The sequence below is a fragment of the Notechis scutatus genome, chromosome 1 (genome assembly GCF_049901735.1).
Source record: "Notechis scutatus isolate UNSWTSFEM ecotype Mainland chromosome 1, rNotScu1.2, whole genome shotgun sequence".
Classification (NCBI taxonomy): Eukaryota; Metazoa; Chordata; class Lepidosauria; order Squamata; family Elapidae; genus Notechis; species Notechis scutatus.
Window position 1 is genome coordinate 243,255,717 of NC_142009.1, and position 24,555 is coordinate 243,280,271.

At 34.2% G+C, this 24,555-nt stretch overlaps 1 protein-coding gene across 1 annotated transcript in view; it reads left to right on the forward strand.

Moving 5' to 3' along the window:
• The window catches only part of PLEKHA7 (pleckstrin homology domain containing A7), a 133,790-nt gene that overhangs the window by 73,412 nt on the left and 35,823 nt on the right, over positions 1 to 24,555 (forward strand). The window contains 8 exon segments of the mRNA XM_026668327.2: positions 234 to 338; positions 1,093 to 1,165; positions 3,452 to 3,552; positions 11,074 to 11,252; positions 12,873 to 13,340; positions 15,818 to 16,340; positions 16,980 to 17,066; positions 20,014 to 20,067. Of these exon segments, the coding sequence (XP_026524112.2) occupies positions 234 to 338; positions 1,093 to 1,165; positions 3,452 to 3,552; positions 11,074 to 11,252; positions 12,873 to 13,340; positions 15,818 to 16,340; positions 16,980 to 17,066; positions 20,014 to 20,067 (1,590 nt within the window).

A 24,555-nucleotide genomic window follows, 5' to 3' on the forward strand; every position in this document is an offset into this window, starting at 1 on the left:
GATTTGAAGGACTGAAACGTCGTAAATTTGTATTTCAATAGTTCATTATTATAATGTTGTCAGATATTTGCTTCTGCTGATTTTTTTTTTTTAATACTTAATCAACTAGTAGTGTAAATTACACAGTCAAAAGTAAAATATAAGTTTTTGTATTATTCCACTGTTTCTTTGGAGTTAAGGGTTAGTCCTAAATATAGTTCGTACTTACTTATTTTGTATATGCTTTTTTTTAGTTAGTAAAATCTAGCAATAAAGTTCATAGCTTTGGGAAAAGGGATCAAGCTATAAGGAGAAACCCTAATATTCCTGTTGTGGTCAGAGGCTGGCTTCACAAACAAGTGAGTATTATAGTTTTTTTAAAAAAGTTGCTTTAATTTACAAAGAAAGGGGGGATAAAAGAAGAAATGAACTTAACAAGCAAATATTTTTTTAAAAGGAAATGAGAAAAGCATACTGTAATAACTATGAAGGAAGTCATTCAACCCATTTTTAAACACTTCAAGCACACTTAATCTTTCTGATCAATCTTTCTATTAACACCAGTAGAGTCAGTTCACATACATCATCAATCCAAAACTGTAAATTTGGGGTCATGTTGAAGGGTATCTTTTTTTTATTATTACACCCTATGTTGGTATAATCAAAATTCTTCATAGTAATAAATTCCACTTTGGGGATGTACTGTATAATTAAGTATATTCCTGCTGTTAAACCATGCTGATATTCATAATAATATTTTAACAAATTTATGGATATGAAATTACAGTGGAACAAAAGTGGGGCAAAGCATATCATATGAGGGTCTTCTTCATGTCTACTACATCTGTTTTAATCATTTCTAACAAGACACCAGGCTCTTCTTCCAGTGTGCTAATTTATTTATGCTAATTTCTAACTTTCCCTACCTTCTAGAAGAACTGTAAAACATTCAGAAGTAGGCTTGATTATGATATGCTAGGGTAGCTGGCTAAGTTTTTTAGCACATTTTCATACATTAAAGAGGCACATAGTCATTCCAAATTTTATTTAGTATATTTCTGTGTTATTTTATTCTAAGTTTTTACCAGATACCTATTGTCATTTGTGTTTCAGGATAGCTCTGGAATGAGATTATGGAAAAGAAGGTGGTTTGTGCTAGCAGATTACTGTTTATTTTATTATAAAGGTTAGTGAATATAAATCTTTGTTTAAAAATATTTCTGCAACTGTGAAATCACCTTTTTATTTCCCACTTACCATATTTATCATATATGAAGCTTTTCCCTCAAATAGGCAACTGAACTTTCTGGTTTTTCTTTGAAGATCTTTTGCTACTCATCCAAGAAGCTTCTTCAGCTCTGGCTGGATGGTGGGGAAGAAGCAGCTTCATGGATGAGAAGTGAAACGTCTTCAAAGAAAAACCAGAAAGTCCAGTTGCCTCTTTAAAATCTACTTTTTGGACAACCATGATCTGGATGACTGGATGACATGATCTGGATGAAATATCCATAGATATTTCCCTCAAATACTTACCAATTAATTTAGGAAGCTGTGCTACATTCTTTAAGAATAAAAGACAGCTATTAAAAATAGAGTTACAAATGAATATAGTTATTATTAATGTAAGCCTGAGGAATGGCTTGAGAAGAATTCCTTTTCTAACAAATTTAACTTTTTGTAAAGTACAAACAGGGCTTCCTTCCTTAGTTTTTCCTTCCCTGCTCAGTCCCTTCCCTTTTCTTCATCCATTCCTTAATCCTCATTCATTTTTGCCTCTGCATTCTTCCTGCAGTACCAACAGAAATTAGGTGCATTGTTTTATTATTTTTTGTGAGAGTGGTTTAAAAGAGAAAGATTAGTATATTCAGATGTGAGTTCATTAATGTACAACATACTTTTCAGACAATTCATTTTAATTAGTTATTTATTTAATACTGGTTTTATTCTGGCCTTTCCCCTTTTTGGGACTGAGACTTTTAACAGTTTTAGATAAATGATTGATTATGTGGATACATACACACCAGGGGTGGGATTCAAATTTTTTCACTACCGGTTCTGTGGGCGTGGCTTGGTGGGCGTGGCAGGGGAAGGATACTATAAAATCTCCAGTCAGAGGTGGTATTTGTCGGTTCTCCGAACTACTACTCAAAATTTCCGCTACCGGTTCTCCAGAACTGGTCAGAACCTGCTGAATACCACCTCTGATATACACTGATGTGTAAATACAATGTGTACATATACACTGGTGTGTCATATATCCACATATCCTCTAAGGAATCTCCAAGATTGGCTTCTAGTTGGCAAGCCTGGGTTAACAAAGTGAGCACAAGATTTTTGCACAAGCAAAATACGAGACATGCTTTTTTTTTCCCCATCCACTCCTTATTTGGGCTTAGCCATTTGGAATTTAGCTTATCTTTTGTTTTGGTGAATATGATATTTGAGAGAAGATTAATGACTATTGCATTTTATATACATGCATTTCTGATACCACACTGACAGATTAAGTGTTGTATGTATTCCTCATATAGAGAAAGTAAAAAATTACTGTTTATTCAGGTGTCGCATACATCTTCACTAGCACTCTTTTTCTTTTGAATACTTTTAACCTTGTGAACAATGTTGCATGGTTCCATTAAAGAATGAATAATTAGAGCAAACTGAAATGTACAAAGGCCTTGATCTTCTTATTTAAATGTGAAGTGGACACTTGATGCATCAGTTTGTATTCTTTACATATACTTCATTTCTCTCATACGTCAGCTGTGCAGTTTTATCTGAAAAATGGATGACAATAGTTTAATAAAATGCATACATGAATTAAAAGAGTAATCATTTAGTTATTGACATGATCAAGGAACTTCAATTGGTGTGAAACTCAGTAGGGGAGGGGAGACAATTTCAAGCTGAAAAATTACCATTCCATTCTCTGCTTTAAGTTTTGCAGGAAGAACTGAACACTGTTGGAAACAGAACATTGGACTATATTTTTTATATTGTTGGGAAGTAATTTACATCAAATTATATACTGCAATGTACTTGCAGTATATTTAGCAATATGGGCAGAAATTGGAATCTTCTTTATAAAGAGTTAGATAACACTTTATCCTAGCTGCCAATTCACTTTCTTTTTATTGGAAATGCAAAAGATTGAACTTAGGGCCTTCTGCACGCACACATGTGCTTCCCCACTATATTGTAACCACTCCTTAGTTTTTTAAAGTACTCACTGTCTCATCTGGAAGGTAGCATTTGAATCTAGTGAACATTTAGTAGCTTCTGTGCTATTGATCATGTGGTGAAAATATCATGTGTGTGTATTTTTGCTCAATCACTTCAATCCCAAATGACCCAGGTAAGTCCTTCACTTGCTATATTTAGGTTTTTTGACCACACCAGTTAGTTTTGCTGTAAACATATTGTGTTTTATTTTTTAAAATATTGAAACTTGATTATTTCTTTCATTCAAAAGACAGCAGAGAAGAATCTGTTCTTGGAAGTATACCATTGCCTAGTTATGTAATTTCACCTGTGGGACCTGAAGATCATATAAATCGCAAATATTCCTTTAAGGTAAATTTACTAATTGCAAACTATATGGTTTCTTTTAAGCAAGCAGATGTGTTGCATTTTGATATACATATATATTAGATTTAAAGATTATAGGTCTCCCTTTATATTTAATAGAAAAATAGAATTGAAGTATCTCTGTACCATTTCTTTTTCAATATAGTCTTGATATTTCCTTGAAAAGGTGTCATAAAAGAAGCTAGTTGGCTTTCTGATGCATTGGGATAGCTTGCAACGGAAACAATATCTGAAATGTCTTTAGGTAGATTTTGCAAAACAATAGGTTTTGGACTTTTATTTTCCTTGACTGGACCCTGAATTGAGCCAATCTGGAATGATTCCAACTGGCAAATTACATGATAAATTCTAATTCTGTAGTTAGAGTAATGTATTTTTAAAACTTCATGGAGCATGTTTTTAAACAACAAGCTCATCAGATAAAGAAAGTTTTGAAGTTCTGCAATAGTAGTAAAACTCCAAATTTTACACTTGTTGCATATGCAACTTTTTTTTCTGCTTGTCATCAGGAATGGGATTAGTTTTAACACAACTAGCATTAGTTTGACTGTATTTGGAAAATCATTTCAACCCATAGTTAAATTTAGGCTTTGTTGCTATTATTTAATATACAATACTTAGTACTCTGCCTTAACTTTAAAACCCAGAAACATATAATGCTGAGTTTTATAAGTACTGTACATTAACTCTGAACTTATCTAATTCAGTGTTCTTATCTTGTTTGGTGTTCTTCAATACAAAAAGATTGAGTCCAAAAATGATTATAAAAAGTGGATGGAAGTATCAATTTCCTTTGAGTTAGAGTTTTTTTCAACTGTAAAAAGACACCTATCAGGAAAAAAAAATAACTTTGGGGATATAATACATTTTGTCTATTTGAAATAAATTAATAATTCACATATGAGATGGTATATTGTGGTTGACAGTTTGTTTAACTAAAAAGAAAATCTAAATCAAATTAAAAATACATGCCATTCATATTTGTATTCTGCTTTCCAATAATAATTAGATGTTACATTATATATAATGGTAAAGATTTTGGCTGGGTGCTTTACAGTGGAAAAGAGATTTAAGATAGCTGCATGGCTATCTTCCTTTATTTTTTTCAGGAACTGTAATTAGCACCGTATGTGCTAATTTTATGTTACATAAACAATCATAAACCTAAACCACAGTTCTTCCAATTGCAAAGTAGTTTGTTGGTTTCATTATGTGTTTGAAAAATGCTAACCCACAAACTGCACCCAAGTGGAAAGTAAGACAGCAGTGCCTCCAGAAGAGATAATATATTTATTTATCTATAATATATTCCCACAAGTTTAATTACTGTGGGTGGTTAATTAGGTGGTGTTACATTTTATCAGTGTGCATATTTTATAGATGGAAGAAAGTGCCATTGAACTACCTGTAATGAATACATAATTCTAACTTCCTCATAAAATATGTATGCTAAATTATACTCTAGAAAATTGTACATTATTGATTAGTAAAATAAATTACATGTTCCATTTTTCATGGATATAAGTGTTCAAATCACTCGTGATCCTGAAGATAAGAATAGAGATGGATGAATTAGCCTCCCTGACAGTTTGCCCAATGATATATACTGGTGAACCTTGAAACTAACAGTTTACAACAGTAAAATATAAGAACTAATACGTAATAAAAAGAAAGGCATGTGGCGGGCCCCATTCACAAAGTAATGTATCTGATGGGAGACTCGAAGGCAGCATTTTCTGCCACAGTACCTATCCTCTAATCCAAGGGTCTTCAAACTTGGCAAAGTTTAAGACTTGTGGACTTCAACTCCCAGAATTCCTGAGTTAACATGACTGGAGGAAGAATTCTGGAAGTTGAAGTCCACAAGTTTAAAGTTGTCAAGTTGAAGACCCCTGTTCTGGAAGATCATTGCTCCTGAGGTTGGGTTAACCCTCATCTTGCTGGTCTTCCAGAAAAGTCTGACACCTTGGCTTTGCCATCTGGTCTGGAGATCCCATGACATGGGAATCAGGCTAGGGAAATGGAATGTACTCTCCTGCTGGTGTAGGATGTTGTTGTTTTTTATAATGGTTTTTAATTTTTTTTAATTGTTATGGTTTGGGTTACAGGCAGTCCTTGTTTTACAATCACTAAAATTTATACTGCTAAGTGAGGCATTTGTTAAGTGATTTTCCCCCTCTTTTAAGACCTTTCTTGTCACAGTTGTTAAGTAAATCACTGTAGTTGTTAACTTAGTAACCCAGTTTGTTCAATGAATCAGGCTTTCCCATTGACTTTGCTGGTCAGAAGGTTGCAAAAGCTGATCACATGACCTCAGGACACTGCAGTTGTCATAAGTATGACCTAGTTGCCAAACATCTGAATTTTGATCATGTGACCTCAGGAATGCAATGGTGAAAAACTGTCATAAGTCACTTTGATCATGTGGCCTCAAAGTGTGAAAAACAGTCATGAGTAACTTTTCCCAGTCCTGTTGTAACTTTGAACGGTCACTAAATGAACTAAATAAGGCGAGGACTATCAGTATTTTGTTCTTTTGTTTTGGTGTATTTAACTTTGTACATCACTTAGAGTTATTTATTTAGGACGGCTAAATTTATGAAATAAATAAAAACTAGATTGAATAAAAACAGAGCAGTCAATGAAAATAAAAACAGTTTAAAAACACAATATAACATAGTTCAAATTCAAACCTCACCTTCATTGGTCTCTGTGAACACTATATAGCTGCAACTCCCTACAAAATAATTCACTTTTCACTACTTTATTATGGAAGTATGTTGAAACAAGTCTCATTTCTAACGGGACATGAGAAGCCCTAACAGAGACACTTAACCTTGGACTCCCACTGATGTAAATTCTCACATAGTGAGTACAGATAATATCTCTAGCGGGGATGAACTCATTGGATAAGATAACTCTACTAGGAAGAAGTATTCCTGCAGATACCTAGGAGCCAAGCCGTTGAGGGTGTTAAAAGTCAAAATCAATATTTTGAATTGTATATGGAAACCGTAGATAGCCCATGCAGCACCTGCAGCATATGGATAACCTAGCTGTAGCAGCTTGCATTCTCCATCCTTCTACAGGCTGCATTCTGTACCAACTATAGTTTTGAAATAGTCTCTCAAGGTGACCTATTGGAGATTACATTGTAGCAGTCTATCTTAGGGGTCATATCGGCATAAATTTCAATTTCTACTGTATATAACAGAAGCATACTCATGCATTATAATTTGCTATTCATAGGAAGAAATGGTGGAATAAACAAATTAGTTTTCTTATTTCTTTGGTGGAAAATGTAGTGTCTGAATCAGAGGTGGTATTCAGCAGGTTCTGACCAGTTCTGGAGAACTGATAGTGGAAATTTTGAGTAGTTCGGAGAACCGGCAAATACCTCCTCTGACTGGAGATTTTACAGTATCCTTCCCCTGCCACGCCCACCAAGCCAGGCCCACAGAACCGGTAGTTAAAAAAAATTGAATCCCACCACTGGTCTGAATGAATCCATAAAAGCAGTCTTTCAGATTGGTTGTAATTATGCAGTTCTTTTCTCTTTTTTATGTCCTGAGCTCAGTGTAATTTATTTGCCATTGTTGCATCCAAATCAGTATATGTATTAATCTAAATTATTCCATCTTTGAAGTCAAATACTTTGTCTAATACTTTGCATAATTCATAAAAATGTAGACAGTATTTTTCCAAATGTTTATTGTCACAACTACTATTTTCAGAAGTATTTATCCTTGTGTACTTGGGCTTTATTTCATTGATAATATTCCAATATATAGATTGATATTAAATATTTGTAGTGCAAACTCATATATTTACTTAGAAGTAAAACACAACAGGATTTATTCCTATTGTCTTTCCCAATGAAGTAAAACATGCAAGCTGTTATTCCCAATGGCTTTCCATTTAAAAATTAGATAATTTTTTAAATCCCAGATTTACTGTAAGCTAGCATGTCTAAAACACATTGCTAGTTTGAAAAATACCCCACTATTAACCCTACCTCCCTCCCTTCCTCCATCTGTCCATCCCTCCGTCCGTCCGTCCTTCCGTCCTTCCCTCCCTAAAATTAACTTTTTTTGTCTGCAAGAATCTATAGATACTAATATTTATTCTTTATTCTGTAGCCAGAAAGCCTAGAGCCTACATTACATAGAGTAATTTGTGTAATATTGGTTGGTGTCCTGTATTATGTATGAACACAATTAAAATAATATGTTGCACATTCCTTATCTTAGGAGACTCTGCACTGATTTTCCTTGGATGAATGGAAATCTTAAAGGCACATTGCTCGTAATTACATGGTCTTTCTGTGCTTTCTATTTAACTGTCTTCTCAACTGATTCCCTACTGTTTACATCCAGGACTATCAACTTGGTTATATTTTTAGCAATCCTGCTGTTTTTCAGTTCCAAGTGAGAAAAATTATGGAGGGTGGTATTTTAAATGAACTTCAGAAGAATTACGATTCCATATAGTCATTTTATAAAAAGGGTGAATGGCTGTGTCTAAGGGGTTGAACTTACACCAAATTCCTATTAATGATTTAGGCTTCCATCTTTTTAACTTTTTCAACTTTGTTCTTGTTCTGTTCTTATTGATGTGTGCTTTGGGTTTGTTCTCCATTTCTTCTTCTGTGCAATATGGGAAAGAGACTGCCTTTCCTTCTCCCTCTTTCCAGAATAAGGGCATCTGAATGCATGAATAGGTACCAAATATCATTTTTTTCATCCCTATTGTGAATGTGTATGTGATGTATTTAAAAATGGTTGTTAATTAGAACTATGTATCCCAATTTATGGCTCACCAAATTATTGTGTGTTTTGCTGTTACTGGTTGTCTCTGCACTTACAAATCATACCTTTTTATGTTGCTTATTTGGTGTGCTGCTAAGAGATAACTGGCTTATATTTAGACATTGCTGTTTTATGCTATCAGTTACACATGGTGGAGATAGTCTTTCTAGTGGCAGGGTTTGCTGATAACATGACATGTGTTGCTTACTCTAATTGTGTAAGCTTGCTTTCTTTTACCACCAAATGTGGATCTTGGCAAAGTTCTGCTTTCTGCTTTTTTAACTAGACTATTAATGAAAAGGCTGTTCTATAGACCCTCATCTGGAGGAAGTTGTGTGCTGCATTAAGAACCAGACAGTCTTTATTATGATTGTATAACCCATCTTAAAATTCAGAAAGCCCATAACCAAAACCAAGCATAATTTCTTTATTGTTACTAATACAAGCTGCAAATGGCTTATCAGATCAGTTATGGTTCCTTTGGTCATTCTCATAGTTACTTGGATAACTATGGTAATTCTAGGATATCCTGACCAGTACTGACCATGTTATTGTCACTAATTGCATAAAAAAATGAAGAGCTCACAGTTACAATGTCTATACTAAGGAAAACAGTATTTTTTAAAATAATTTCAACTAAATGAAAAGTAATCCACATTCTGATATTTTCAGTACTGATCTCTAAAAGTAGCAGTCACCAAATACTGTACTGCATGTAGTGGGAGATTTGATTCTAGTCAATAAATCTGCTATTATTATGATCATCATCATCATCTTTTGAAACTGCCCGCCTCCCTCACAGAAGGACTCTATGGTTTGGGATAGTTGTCTTTAAGAAGTTTTAGTGGTCTGCTAATGGCTAGATATGTTAATCTCAGCCATCAATAAACATAGAAAGATAAATTACATTTACATACCACTCAAAAGAGACAATAAAAAAGCTAAGAAGGAAACTAAAAGAGCAGAATACATATCTCCAGCAGTCTACACTCAGATAAGCAGGGATTAACACCAGACAAACAATCTAGCAGAAAACAATAACCTAATCAAAGAACTACCAAGGAGAAAAGCACACCTCAATATGGATAGAGCAAGCTACTGTATATAAACAGAGCGTAAAACTGACACTCACTACTAGCACTGACAATATTGCATAGTTCGGTAATAAAACATCTGCAAACAAACAACCAAGCTCAGACAGAATCCAGGAGCTCACAACAAAATAGATCAGAATCACCAACATCTACGTACTTCAACAATGTGCCCTGGTAAATTATATATATACATGTGTGAATAGATTTGCCTATAGAAGGTTAAGTGGAACTTGAGGCCTGAATATCTTGATTAGCATTTCTAGAATAGAATAGAGTAGAGTAGAGTAGAGTAGAGTAGAGTAGAGTAGAGTAGAGTAGAATAGAATAGAAGAGAAGAGAATAGAAGAGAATAGAAGAGAATAGAAGAGAATAGAATAGAATAGAATAGAATAGAATAGAATAGAATAGAAGAATAGAATAGAATAGAATAGAATAGAATAGAATAGAATAGAATAGAATAGAATAGAAAAAATAGAATAGAATTTTTTATTGGCCAAGTGTGATTGGACACACAAGGAATTTGATATGCTCTCAGTGTACATAAAAAGAAAAAAAATGAGGTGCTTTCTGTTCTTTGTTTTCATGTATATTTAAGCAACCTGAAAGTTGTGTTATATTTGTCAAAAAGATAAAAGTAGTTCCTTTTGTCATAGATTTTAACTGTGAATTCTGTCACTTGATAAGTGCTATTTGCTAGCTTTATTTATTTATCCACACATTCTCTTCTCATGCTAAAGCTCTGTGTTGGTTATAGTGTTTCTATATGCCTCTGTAACAAAACAGATTTAGTTGTGGTGTTGTTCCCTTCCTTGTCTTTACTAATGTGGCATGTATGTAGTAGCATCATAATTTGAACTAATTTGTATGATGTTCCTTCATGCTCTGATTCCCCCAAAATACTCTGTACTCTGTACTCTGCCCTGTGTTTCACTGAATGTTGTGGCTGTATGCAGCATGGCATATAAAGCAACTGTAATAAGAAGCAATATTTTTGTACTTAAGTTGCCCCAAATGTGATGTGATCCAAAGGGTGCTATCATTTTTAAAAACTGTATTTGCACAGTAAAATAGTGTATTCAAAGCAATCTTAACCACAGTAACAGTTTACAACTGTTTTATGTTTTTTAATAAAAACAGAAAAAAACTCTTTAAAATATTCATTCTAATAAAAATTGATAGTATTAAAGATTTGTAATTTTCTTCTTCTCAATATATTATTTACACAGCAATCTAATATTTATAATTTCAAAGAATGAGAAAACATAAACTCTGCCGCCCTATCAGTGTAATATTTGCTATCCATTTCCTTGAGATAAGGGAAATGTTATAAAATGTTAAGTTGCTGATACCAGAAACAATTCCAGATGTCATTGGAATTGTATGAAAAAAACACCAACTTACACGTTTATCCTATTACACAGAAATATCAGGTGCCGTACTGTAATGATTTTGATGGTACCACCTTATATTTTGTTATAGAGGCCATATTGATTATTTAAAACATTTTGCAATTTAAGTAGCTGCTGTACTTTCAAAAGCATGGTATTTTCTCCTTCGACATTGCTTGAAGTATCTTTTGTCTCTCTCTCTCTCTCTGTTTGCAGGCTGTCCATACAGGCATGAGGGCTTATATTTATAATAAGAGTTCTGTTATTGGCTCTCAGGCAGAGCATTCAGGGATGCGCACATACTACTTTAGTGCAGATACTCAAGAAGACATGAATGACTGGATCGATGCTATGAATCAAGCTGCTCTTATGCAAATCCATTTTTCACCAAAGAGGCAAGTTCGTGTGTGTGTGTGTGTGTGTGTGTGTGTGTGTATGCATATTTATAACGAATGATATCTTTTCAGTCATACTTAAAAAACATTGTTTTTTTAAATAAAGTCCTCTCTGACTTTTAATATGAAGGTATTAGATGTCATTGCCACCTGCAGAAGCTCATTTATTTATTTACAATAATGAGCAATAATAATTTCTGTTCTGAAAATCTTGCCAAGAAAACTGCAAGGACTAGTTCAGGATCTCACCAGGGGTCAATATTGACTTGTAGGCAAAATATAAATTAAATATAAATATTTAAAACTTCACACAAGTCTGCCTATAATTAAAAATTTCTCCCATAGTTCTTTCTCTAATGTTGCATTAAATTTTTTGTAATTACTGTATCTGAAAGGATTTCTGTAATAGTGTGAGATAATTATTAAAAGGTAAAGATTGTAAAAATAAATAATTATTAGAAAAGACTGAGTTTGGAATAAATGGGAGAACAGCAGAAAACTTGAATAAATGTTTATTGAATTAATTGTATTGTCAAGGTAAATTTCATATCAAAAGTTTTTTTCTTAGAATCTTTCATAATCAGAAATATATTTGAATGGGACTATTTGTACAAAGCATTTAACAGATGTTTTAAGTAATATGTATTTGAGGGGTCCTTGGTGCTCTCTGAGCTTGCTTGTTTTCTTGCAGATGTTTCATTATCCAAACTAGGCGTCATCATCAGTACTAGTGGACTGATGGACTAGCATTGATGATGTTGCCTAGTTTGGATAATGAAACATCTGCAAGAAAACAAGTCATCCAGGGAGTGTCAAGGACTCCTCATGTCTACCCTGAGTTACAATTATTATCCTTTATTAGTACGTATGTATTTTCATTTAAAATGCTCTCTCAAGCCATTTACAAATTGTTTAAAATAGATGTTTAAGTTGTTGTAGCTCAGCTACTATGATACTAACAATGTGAATTCCAGAGACTGCAGGACTCTATAGTTTCTGTGAATTGGTAAGAATCATATTCATTTGGTAAAACAAAATACCACAGGCATAGGGAGTATTTTAGTTTTTCTTATTGTTTAGAAACCCTTTATCTGAAATTTTCATAGGATCATAGATAAGTGATAACAGGCTGCAGAAAGATAAGAACTTTTATTTACTGGGTGGAAAACAAGCCCTATGTACATTCACATATTACTTTTTGACTACATAAGCATTCTCCTTTTGCTAAAATAAAATATAAAAAGAGAGGAGTTTTTCAATAATTGAGAGGAAAGGCTACATTTTATAACATGTTAATTATTCTAGACCAGGTATGTCAAACTGGCGGCCAACGGAACGGATGCATTGCAATTAGCAAAGTTACAAGTGAATTTGAGACTTCTAAAACTTATATAAAACAATTGTAAACATTTCAAAAACCCTATTTTGATACAAGACTGTCAGTTTCATGAGATTTTGAGTGGGTTTAAAGGTGAGGAATTAAAAAGCCTGGGATCAGAAAGTATTAATAGCCTCTGCAATAAAACAAAAACTGTTCAATTAAATTATAAAATCTGAGCAAACATAAGTGATTCAAAATACTGTGCTGACTTTAGTGTCTGTGGATTTCTTTTTTCTTAGAGGAACAGGAAAAACAGATCAGCAAGCTGTCCCTCAAACTAATCATATTGATGCCTACAAAGAAGTTACAAAGTTAGAATCTGCTGAGGCAAAAAGAGTCTACAGAAAATCACCCGAAATGTCTGCATATGGCAAACATGAAGAAATAAAAAAAGTAAGAGATGATGAACACTACACTGCAAGGAAGAATGCTGTGGATTCCAGATGGGAGAAACCCAAACATCTATTAGAACCTGGTGGAACACTGAATCCTGCATCAAGTTTCTCTCGGCCTCAAGCAACTCAGACTCTTGAGAAGAATGGAATGCCTCCAAGTTCATTAAATGCAGGTCCAGTAGAGCAGAATTGTATCAGTGTCTATAAAAGAGGCTTTATTCCCAGATCAACACAAAATAAGGAGACACAAAGGAAAAGTAATATGACTCATGTAGAACATTGGGTAAAAGTCCAGAAAGGAGACCCAAAAAGGTTAGTAAGCATTTTACTGTTTTAAAGTAGAGGTTTGGTACTTTTCTTGACTCCCTCAGTTTAACAGATTTAACAGATAATCAGAGTTGGAAGGGACCTTATAGGTCATCTAGTCCAACCCCGCCACCCAAGCGGGACACCCTACACCATTTCTGACAAATGGCAGTCCAATCTCTTCTTGAAGGTATCAAGTGATGGTGCTCCTACAACTTCCGAGGACAAGCTATTCCATTGGTTGATTGTTCTCACTGTCAGAAAGTTTCTCCTTATTTCCAGGTTAAATCTCTCCTTGTTCAGCGTCCATCCATTATTCCTTGTCTGGCCTTCAACTGCTTTAGAAAATAGCTTGAATCCTTCATCTCTGTGGCAGCCCCTCAAATATTGGAAGACCACTATCATGTCTCCCCTGGTCCTTCTCTTCACCAGACTAGCCAAGCCCAGTTCCTGCAACTGTTCGTTGTATGTTTTAGCCTCCAGTCCCCTAATCATCCTGGTTGCTCTTCTCTGTACTTTTTCTAGAGTCTCAACATCTTTTTTATAATGTGGTGACCAGAACTGGGTGCAGTACTCTAGGTGTGGTCTTACTAAGGCTTTATAGAGTGGTATTAGTATCTCACTTGATCTTGATTGTATCCCTCTGTTCATGCAATTTAGGATTGCATTAGCTTTTTTGGCTGCTGCTGCTGCACACTGCTGGCTCCTATTTAGCTGGTTGTCCACTAAGACTCCAAGATCCCTCTCACAGTTACTGCTATTGAGCCTGGTTTCACCCAGTCTATATGTATACTTTTGGTATTTCTTGCCTAAGTGCAGGACTTTACTTTTCTCTACATTGAATTTTATTTTGTTAGATATGGCCCAGTGTTCTAGTCTGTCAGGATCCATCTGGATCTTGAGCCTATCTTCTTGGGTGTTAGCTATTCCTGCCAGCTTAGTATCATCTGCAACTTTTGGTAAGTTCCCCTTCTATTCCCTCATCTAAATCGTTCATGAAGATATTGAAGAGTACCGGGCCTAAGACGGAACCTTGTAGCACCCCACTGCTTACTTCCCTCCATGTAGACTTAGACCCATTAAGGACTATTCGTTAAGTATGGTTTGCTAATTTTCCTGATTTCCTAATTTTCTTTTCTAATACAATTATATAGGACCAGCAGCAACACAGAGCCTTTCATGAAAAAATCTTTCTTTGAATTTAGGAATTAGAATGTGCAGACCTGTGTAACCCCAGTCTATCTGAGCATGATATATATTCATACATTTAATTTGTCTGGGTTTCCCCCCACCCCCCCACCCCAAATAGTTTTAAAAAGAACAATTCAGAGCAGTAAAGGTTAAGATAGATTTCGGATGCAAATTCTTCAGAAAGGAAAGGAAAGTGGTAGTGGTAGGAAATACCTATAAAACTAGATTGGGCATCACATATAGAGAAAGTGATTTTTTTTTATATTATGAAGTCTAGAAAACTGGATGGGAGGAAGAAGTTTCTAAAGGGTTGAATAATCAGAACTATGAAAGTTTCCAGTCTCCTATCTAACTGTTCATCAAGGATCTCACAGATTGAACAATTACTGAAAAAAGAAGGTTCTCTTTTACCTCTTCAATCCATTTTGGCTTTGTATATTTTATAGCTTGTGTAGATCATAACTTCGGTCTAAAATTTAGATTTGTGTTTATTGAGGCAGTCAATAATTTTGTCCCTTCTTATTTATATTCTTCTATAACTTCATTTTGGGCAAGATATCATGCTTGTCACTCTTAATCACTGTATAGTGTTGATTGCAGTTAGGTTTTACAAAGCCTTCCTTGACTTCTTGAGACGTAAGATCAATATTTTTCTCTGAAAACATGACAGAAATTTAGCCAACTATTAATTGTGCAAAGGGTTATATATAAAGACTATATAAATTTATGACTTGTCATACTTCTAATTTTTTTGTCTTGAACTATAAGCAATAACTCACATGAAGCCAAGTAATGAAATTATATATTTACAATTCAACAGCAACTTCAATTACTTTCTTCATTTTTGGTGAACATTATATTTCAGAAATAGCTTCTACAGGATAAGATCAATGTAAAATAAATATATATACATAAGAGGCCTTTCTCCACACTTAAATTCAGTGTATTTATACTGATTATTAAGCTCTGAAATGTCTTTTTTTCAACTTGAGTTGATGAAATATTTTGTTGAATGGTATACTCCATTACCTAGTGGTAAGTGTTCCTGGTGAATGAATACAAAATTGTAGTGACATCTAACAAATTTGTTGTAGTTACATTTAAAAAATAATAATGGAGGGACTTCCTATAAACATTGTTTTCCATGGATTATATACACTGACCCACTGTTATCTATATTCTAAAATTTGCAAAAATCTGTCTACCAAAATCTGTTCTAAATTTCAATTTTGCATATGTTTTTCATAAGAGTTCCTTTTTGCTTAATCCCTAACAAAGCCACTTTCTTACAGTTTTGCATCTGACCAGACTCTCACTCGCCAAGTACCAAGCCATTCTGTATCCTTTCCTGAAAATTATCATACTTTGCCAAAGAATACTAGGCAATCTTCTGGAAGCTCCCCTCCCTCAAATCGTGATTTGCCAAGTGACTACAAATACGCTCAAGATCGGGTAAGCCACCTGAAGATGTCGCATGACGAGAGGAAAGCTAACAAAGATGGTACTGTTTGGCAGCTGTATGAATGGCAACAAAGAAGGCAGTTTAAACATGGGAGCCCAACTGCATCTGTTTATATTAGTTCTCCAGATTTTACAGATAGCAGTAAGGGAAGAAGTTCATTAGAAGTTCCACGTTCAGTTTCGGTTCCTCCTTCCCCATCTGAAATACCTCCACCAGGACCACCTAAAGTTTTTATATCACGAAGACCGCATACACCTGCAGAAAGGGTTACTGTCAAACCATCTGAGGAGAGACAAACAATAGACGTTCCTGTTGTTGGCTCACCAAGGAAGATTCGAAACCAGGGTGCAAAAGTGAGTAAATAGAAGAAAAACTGTTTTTAATAGTTTACTAATCAGTTAATTTAAATTAAATTACCATGCTACATAATCTGCAGATTATCTGATAATTGGGTGTATGTTATCTATTGCCACTTTCTTATTAAGGTCAGATCATGTAGCATGTGGCTAATTTTAGGTTTAGAAAAATTAGATTCATGGGATGTGGGCTTTAATTGCTCATTAGCCTAAAGTTATCTGAACAGGAACTGGATATTGTCACTTCTTGAGAGTCAAAAGGGTGAGCGCATTGCACGATTATAAGTATGTTACATCTTGTTAATTTCAGTGAATTGTCCATGTGTAAACTTTTGAAAATATAGCTCATTGAATCAAGCTTTTAGAACAAAAATATTTGTTATTAAGCAAAAAGTTTCCACTGTGAAAATGCCACTTTGTAAAAAGATGTAATACTCATATACAAAGATAGAAAAAGTGCATATGTTTTAAAATAACATGTTGTGTTAATTAACAAATTAATATTTACTTGTTTAGGAAGAAAGTTGTATAAATCAGTCCAGGACACAAAAGCTAGGAACTCTAAAGTATAAAAGAATAGAGAAATATTTTTCCCACTTGAAATATATCTTTAATGCTACTTTTCAATTTATACAGAACTCTCTACACATAGATAGACGTTCCATGCCTACAATGGGATATATGACCCATACTGTAAGTGCTCCAAGTTTGCATGGGAAATCGGTAAGCATTGGCTATATATGTGTCCTTGTCTATGTACTGGTAGATTCTGATAGAACTTCTAAGGTTGTCTGAATCTTTATTGACTTTTCATGTCATGTTTATGGAATGAAGTAATTTGAACTTAATGTGTCATTTTTCATTGCTTTTTCATTGCTACTGGATTCTTAAGCAGAACTGTAAATAGAATTCCAGTAGAGGGATTGGCCCTATTTTGTGCATTGTGACATAGATTTTTAGCCTTCAAGCAAAAGTAGAAAAATATAACTGCTCGGTCATGTCAGATAAACATTTTTATTGGCATGTTAAGTAAATATTTTTAACTGTGGTGACTCTCCCTGAAAACTGCTAATTTCCTCTTTGCAATGTGTCCAAATACCTGCAGCCTGAAGAGCTAACATTGCTTCTCATTCGATTAAGGAGACATCAGGCTAAGTTGGCTCATATACGAAATTACACAATCGCCCAATTACTACAGCACTTGCCAACCAATTCCACTTATCAGGTCAGCTGCTGATTGGCTCATCTGTGCTGTATATGATGTTCTGTGACTCTGCAAGTGCTTTACTGGTGCCGTGCTTGAGTCCGTGCTTCCTTGCCCATTCTTCCGTCTGTTCAAGTCCCTGGATCATTCATAATTTTACTTTGCTCCCGCGTGCAAATAATTATCAACATTTTTATACTATAGGGGCTGTGGCATATGAGTAACTGCATTTTGGTTATTGTTTTGCTTCGGTGTTACTTTTGTGAATGCTGCATTACGTTCTAAACCAAAACCTATTTAAAAAGTAAATTATTGTTTTATTGTTTCATCTGTTTTGACTTTAAAAAAAAGTAAGCCTTTCTGATAATTTACAGTGGAAACCATCATTTATCACATCCTACTTTTTCTCTCTCCCTCAGTTATGTATTTTAACAGTGAGGGAAGATCTAAATACACCAGGATAGTTATATATGGTACTTATCTGAAAGGATGGTGGCCCTGAATTATAAAAAAATCCCACCAAAAGCGAGAGTGCAGGTTGTCCTTGACTTAACAACCATTTAATTTGCTACCATTCAAAGTTGCAACAGCACTGAAAAAAGTGATTTATAGTCAATCATTGCACTTACAACTGTCACAGCATCCTCATGATCATGTGACTAAAATTTGAGTGCTTGGCAACCAGCATATATTTACAGCCATAGCAATGTCTTGGGGTTGCATGGGATTGCCTTTTGCAACCTTTCCAGCTGGCTTTGGACAAAATGGGGGAAGCCACATTCACTTAACGATTGTGACAAAAATGGTTGTAAAATTGGGCAACAGTGATGGTCACCAGACTGTTTTGTTTAGCAACCTGAAATTCTGGTTATAAATTGTGACCAGTGATGGTCACTTAACTGTTTTGTTTAGCAACCTGAAATTCTGGTTATAAATTGAGGACTGATTGTAGGCATATTATGCACCCAGGCATAACCTTTCCGAGTATCCAACTTCTTTAGTATGTCAATCTGAGGTGGCCAGTGCTAATCTTAGAGGTTGAGGCTAATCTTAGAGGTTTCCCGTTACCAATGTATGGATCTCATACATACACATTATACTCATACAAACAGACACACACGTGTGTGTGTATGTCTGTATGATGTATGTACACACATGTGTGTATCTGCCCGAAGCCACACTCAAAAAATATATTAATTAACCTAATAACTTAATAGAAATATTTTCCTATAAAATAAGCTACCAAATTTTCAAAGTTAATTTATTGTCATTCATTTACATCATAAATGTAAAATGACCGATTTATAATATTTATTTGGGGAAAAAAACTTTTATTTTCATCTTGGATACATATGGTATATTGCAGAATTATGTCATTTCTTCATGCATATATTGGTGGTTCTTTTGCATCAGAAACCAATTGCAATTTAACACAGAGGGGTTTTCATAAGAGTTTCACATAGTTGCTATTTATGTAAAGCAAGGAATGTCAGTTTGAAGTTTGGACTAATTAAATTATACAGAAAACGTCAGTCATCTTTTATAATTACTTTTAGAGCTGTACAATGCTTTAGTTTCATTTTAGATATGGCCTCATTACATTTTCCCCACTTCAAATGTCCAAGAGGATTCTCCTTCCTAGCTTATTATATATATGGTTACCATTCCTACTTTCTGTTGGGAACTATCTAGAATATAATTTGGATATTTTCTTGGGGCAGGCTTGGTCCTACGTTGGCATTATTCTGAAAGACATCTTCCCTCCTTTTGCTTTTTCACTTTTCTATGGAATTTTTTTTTCCTATCAGAAACTAAGCTAACTCCTAGTCTCAATTTCTACTTATCAGCTAACCAGAACAAAATGTCTATTTGGCTTGCAGGGTGGCTCTGTTTCAAGACGTTAATGAGCAACAGTGATGGTCACCAGACTGTCCATTTTTAATATGCTCAGACAGTCACTCAGTTCTTTTGGTTTCATATTATAAAATTAACCTGAGGGAAAACATATGCTTTAAATAATGAACGTGGTTAAAAATGATGGCTGTGGTGTCACTTGATGAATTTAAGTAGTCTAACATGTGTGGATTTATGCATGTTAATCAATTTGGTAGGTAACAAGTCTTTATTTTTGAGTGTTTGCTTCCACTGATTGACTTGCTCACCTCATTCAACTATAACTATCACTTGGAAAAGCTAAGAACAAACTATTCTTCCTTGCTGGATAGTTTTCATTTATGCTCAGTCAGGTCTGAGCTGCAAAACTTCAAATGATCATAAACAGCAGCAAAGAGAAACAGAAAACTCAATACTCATTGCTGCCCTATAGAGATCGTCAATATTTTTTCACACCAGATCTACCATTTGAGTATGTAGATTTTTGCAGAAGCTTATGATCATATTTGATAAACAGGGTTTTTATTATGTAGTAAATTATATTTGACTATTTTTATATTATTTTATTCACAGGCTGACGATACCTACATCCAGCTGAAGAAAGACCTTGAATATTTGGATCTGAAGGTAAAACATATCCATATAAAATGTCATTCTAGTAATGTTACTTTTTTCATTTTTCCCCAGATATATTTCCTTAGTGGTTTATGTTATATGGTTGCCTTATAAATCACTTGTTAATTAAATTTATTTTGTGCATAGTTAGAATAAATTATAAATAAAATATACATGGTAAAATAACAACAAAACTCAGCCTGTTTTTTTCAGGGAGATCCAGGAAGTTCCATGCAAAAATATGAAGGTCCTTTCTCTTATCAGGAGAATGGATTTCTGGTTTGTTTGTTTTTTTAATCATTCCCCCCTCTTCAGTTGTTCCCCCTCCCTTTGAATTGGTTTTTTTGGTAGAAATACTGCAAAGAAAAGTAAGTCCAGTTGTCTAAATCCAAGCCATGGTAATTTTCTTTACAAATTAATTTTGTAATTTCCTAAGAGGACAAAATAATTACCATTCAATTAAAATTATAATTAAAATTTAAAGTTGTCATACAATCTTAAACAATTGTGCTGTAAATATAAAAACATATTTCTTTACTTATCAGCATGTAGGAAAAAGGAGCAGCTGCTCTCTGCTATTTTATGTTAGAGTGGACATGTGAAAGTCATGTCTAAACATGGCTACTGATTCCTTCTAGTAGTAGAATGTTTAAACAAAACAGGAATACCCCCATCCCCTGGTCATTATTTCTAGGGGCAGGAAGACAAATTAGAAAAAAATGTGATCATATCACACAATTGCTGCAACTTAGATATATTGCCATTAGGATGCAATTATATAATCACAGCATTTTTGTGGTGATGTAACAAGATACTGGGAGTTCCACCTGTGGTTTATTCAGTGTTACTTTCATGCCAGAACCTTTGCTTTGCTTTTCCCAAGCAAGCCAATAATTGGAAGTTAAAAACAAAGCCCTGAATTCGGGTTTTGTTTATTAGAATAGAATGAACTAATCATGGAACATATAAAAAGTTAAGTAAAGCGTAGAAAAGGACACCAAATGCCATGGGGAAGAGGGTGTAGCAAAAGCTTGATCCCTTTATCTGTTGGGGAATTCTGGTATTAATTTAAAGGAAAATAAAATCTGCAGAGCTTTGATGCATTTTTTTGCCAAGTGCTACCACATTTTTATGTTTTGCTGCTGAAATTCAAAAGTATGATTTATGGGGCTCTGGGGCCATAGGAATAAAGGATAAAGTAAACATCACACAAATCTTAACTATAGTAAGGTGCAAAATAAGTAAAGCAATGAACTATTAGCAAAGATAATAAGAAAATAAGTCAAAAGTATTTGTCATAAATCTCAGCAAAATGACCTTCTTACACACACACACACACACACACACACAAACAAACAAATAAATACATAAATAAATAAATAAAAAGCCTATATTGGTTTTAGGACATTTTGGGTTTCACCTCTGTTTTTTATTATGCCCAGAAGTATTCAGAAAGGTAATAAAACTCTTTAAGCATTAATTAGAATGGTATATTTGGTGAAGGAAGGAAGGGAGGGAGGGAGGGAGGGAGGGAGGGAGGAAGAAGGAAGGAAAGAAGGAAGGAAGGAAGGAAAGAAGGAAGGAAGGAAGGAAGGATGAATTCCATTAAGAATCTACTACCACATTTGAAGTTTCTGTATGTGTCTCAAATAAAAACTTGCAGTAAATCATCCTGGAGGTTGCCAAGGCATAGGTTATATTTAGAAGATCATCTTTCCCCAAGAGGAAATAATATGGCACATTTTTAATGAAAAGTGTTGGCTAACCAGATACTCTATTTGGGTATCAGTTTCAGGGTCAAATTTAATTGTGCTCTCAGGCTGTGAATCTGGTATCTTAAAGGAATTTCTGTTCCACTGCATTCAGACTAAATGCCATCTTAATCTGTCATATTGGATAAAATAAGGTCTTTACATCATGTGCATTTTTAAAATGGAATCCGTCTGTACAGATTTTTGTTCCAGATTTTAAGATATCATTTTTACCAAGATGAAATTAGGAAGTGTCTCTGAGAAGAAGCATCCATGTATTTTTCTTGGTAACCAGGTCTGATCCTTTCTAGCTTTTCAACAGAATCCAGCATTGGCTGCATTAAAGCTACCAGACTTCACTATCTTGATAAATATTTCTGAAATGATACAAGCTCATGACTCTGTTTGGTTTTCATACAGGAAAAAGCAAACTAAAGTAAAGACTAAAAAAAAAAAGTCTTCCCCTCGTAGTCCAGATTTTATTAAAATGTTTTGTATGTATTTTTATATAAGAATGGTATTCTATTTTACACTATACTTCTTTGCTTTCTGTATGACTTTAGAACATTTCTAAATTCTAAGGCTGTAGCAGCTTGGAAATCCAGGAGATAGAGGAGTATCTGAATAATAATGTTGGATGACTAAGTGAATCTTCTCATCCTTTTCAGAGGTTATATAAAAGTGAAAAATATATATTAGAATATTAGAATCTGTGATAGTCTAAAAGATTCTGTTAGATGTTAAGTATCTTGTAGTTTCCTTACACCACATCAAGTAGTGGAGTGGAAGTTCAAATACTTCTTTCTAGGATCTGTGTACCCCTTGGATTGGAAAGCTTTAGTTTAGATTTCTGTCTCATTCTGCATAGTTTCAATTTACCTTGGATATACATAGGAAAAATTGGGTAAGGTTGCTCAAATGTCATTTATTTTGGGTGAATAATCTGGGGCTCCATTGCAGCTATATTACATAGGTTTACTTGTATCATCCTAGTATTTTCAAAATCAAAAACAAGTAAAATTCATAAATGTTGAACAAGTTTACAACTTTAGAATTCAATAGATCACTCTGCTTGCACTTATAAAAGTTTCATATAGCTATTATAACTCTTTCATGTAGGCCTTACCACATGAGTTTAGGATTTGCGTATATATTCAGAGAACAGCACAGGATAAGAGAACAAGCCTTTGTTCTTCATCTCCCTTCTTCCTGCCCCCTCAGTTTATGATTATTATTGTCATGTCCTGTTCTAAGCACATTGGGCAACACACATTCTCTACAGTTCTTGGTCCACAGCTTGAGTATCCGCATCCTTTCATTCAAGGTTGATGTTTTTTTGTGATATGCATCATGAAACTTCAGCAAGGAAAAAAAAAATGATGCTTAAAAAATCATACCCTGTTCTGATTTCTCTGTTTTCATAGACTTCTGATGCCAGCTTTACCTCTATAACAAGATATCTATATGTAAATTTTGTTTGAAACAGATAAAAAATAATGGACCTCTGATCAACATGATTTACAAAGTGCTAAAGAGCTCAGCGCAAGGGTTACTATCCAGTATAAATGTAAGAGTGCCTGTAACAGAAATGTAATCATTCCATTGCTTTTCAAGCGGCCATCAGTGTTGAAATAGCTAAGCATTCACAGGTGTCTCATGACACCAGAGCTTTTTGCAAGTTGTGTGATTTGGGGAGGCTTTCTGCAATGTTATTGGCTGGCCTAATAGCGCTTAGTTTCATTTTCACATGTGTTGGGAACTAGTGGTGATTCCATTTCTACCGTTACAGAAATACAAAGCATGCTCTCGTGCTTTAATTTTGTTGCCTTCACAACAGTGTAATTTTACATGTCTCAGTATCGGATATAATTGCATTCCCACCCCACCCCACCCTCTGCGATTTAATGTGTATCCCTAGGTTTGAGAAAGGTTTTGTTGCCTGCACATTTGTTGTATTGGTTGTATCAATTATTTTCTGTTATGTCAATACTGTATGTATGTTTCAAGTTTTGCTTAATTTAGAAAGTGTTAAAATTACAAAATATTTTAAGCAAGAGTTTTAAAAACAGTACTTTATCACAATGAAAAGCACTCAGTCTAGTTATTTACAAAAGGCAATAAGCCTTCCTGTATTTGATAATCTGGCTTCCGTTTTATCAGTTTACAATGATGGAAACTTGAAGATGGAGCTGGGACAGATAGTCATGAATGGTAAATAGAAATAATAGTATTAATAATAGTATTTAAATAATAATTTCTGAATGTCCAAAGCATTTTACATACATTATCTCAGTGGTTTCAACAGACTTCTAAGGTGAGTTTAGCATTATTATGTTAGCTATATAGTTGCAATTCATAGGCAGTAATTTCTGGAGACTCAAATTAATGAGTGAGATTAATTTTGAAGTGATGATTTCTCAGCTTCCCACATATGTATTTCTTTTCTGCTTCCTGAAGAATGAATAGAATTTTAAAATCCTTTCTTTACCATAAACTCCTTCCTTGAATGAATTTATGTGATTCTGTATAATCTTAATTGAGTTATGGAAAAATGTTAGCTACAGTTTTAGAATAAAATAAAAAAACATTAAAATTATCAAAATGAAATACTCTGCAAAGTAGTGTAATATCAGAATAGAAAAAATGCAGGTAAGTTTTGTCTGACTGCATGTGTTCAAGAACTGAGAAGTATTTTCAACAGAGGCACCACTTTTATTATAAGCCTCTTGGCTTCCAAACTGATTTAAAA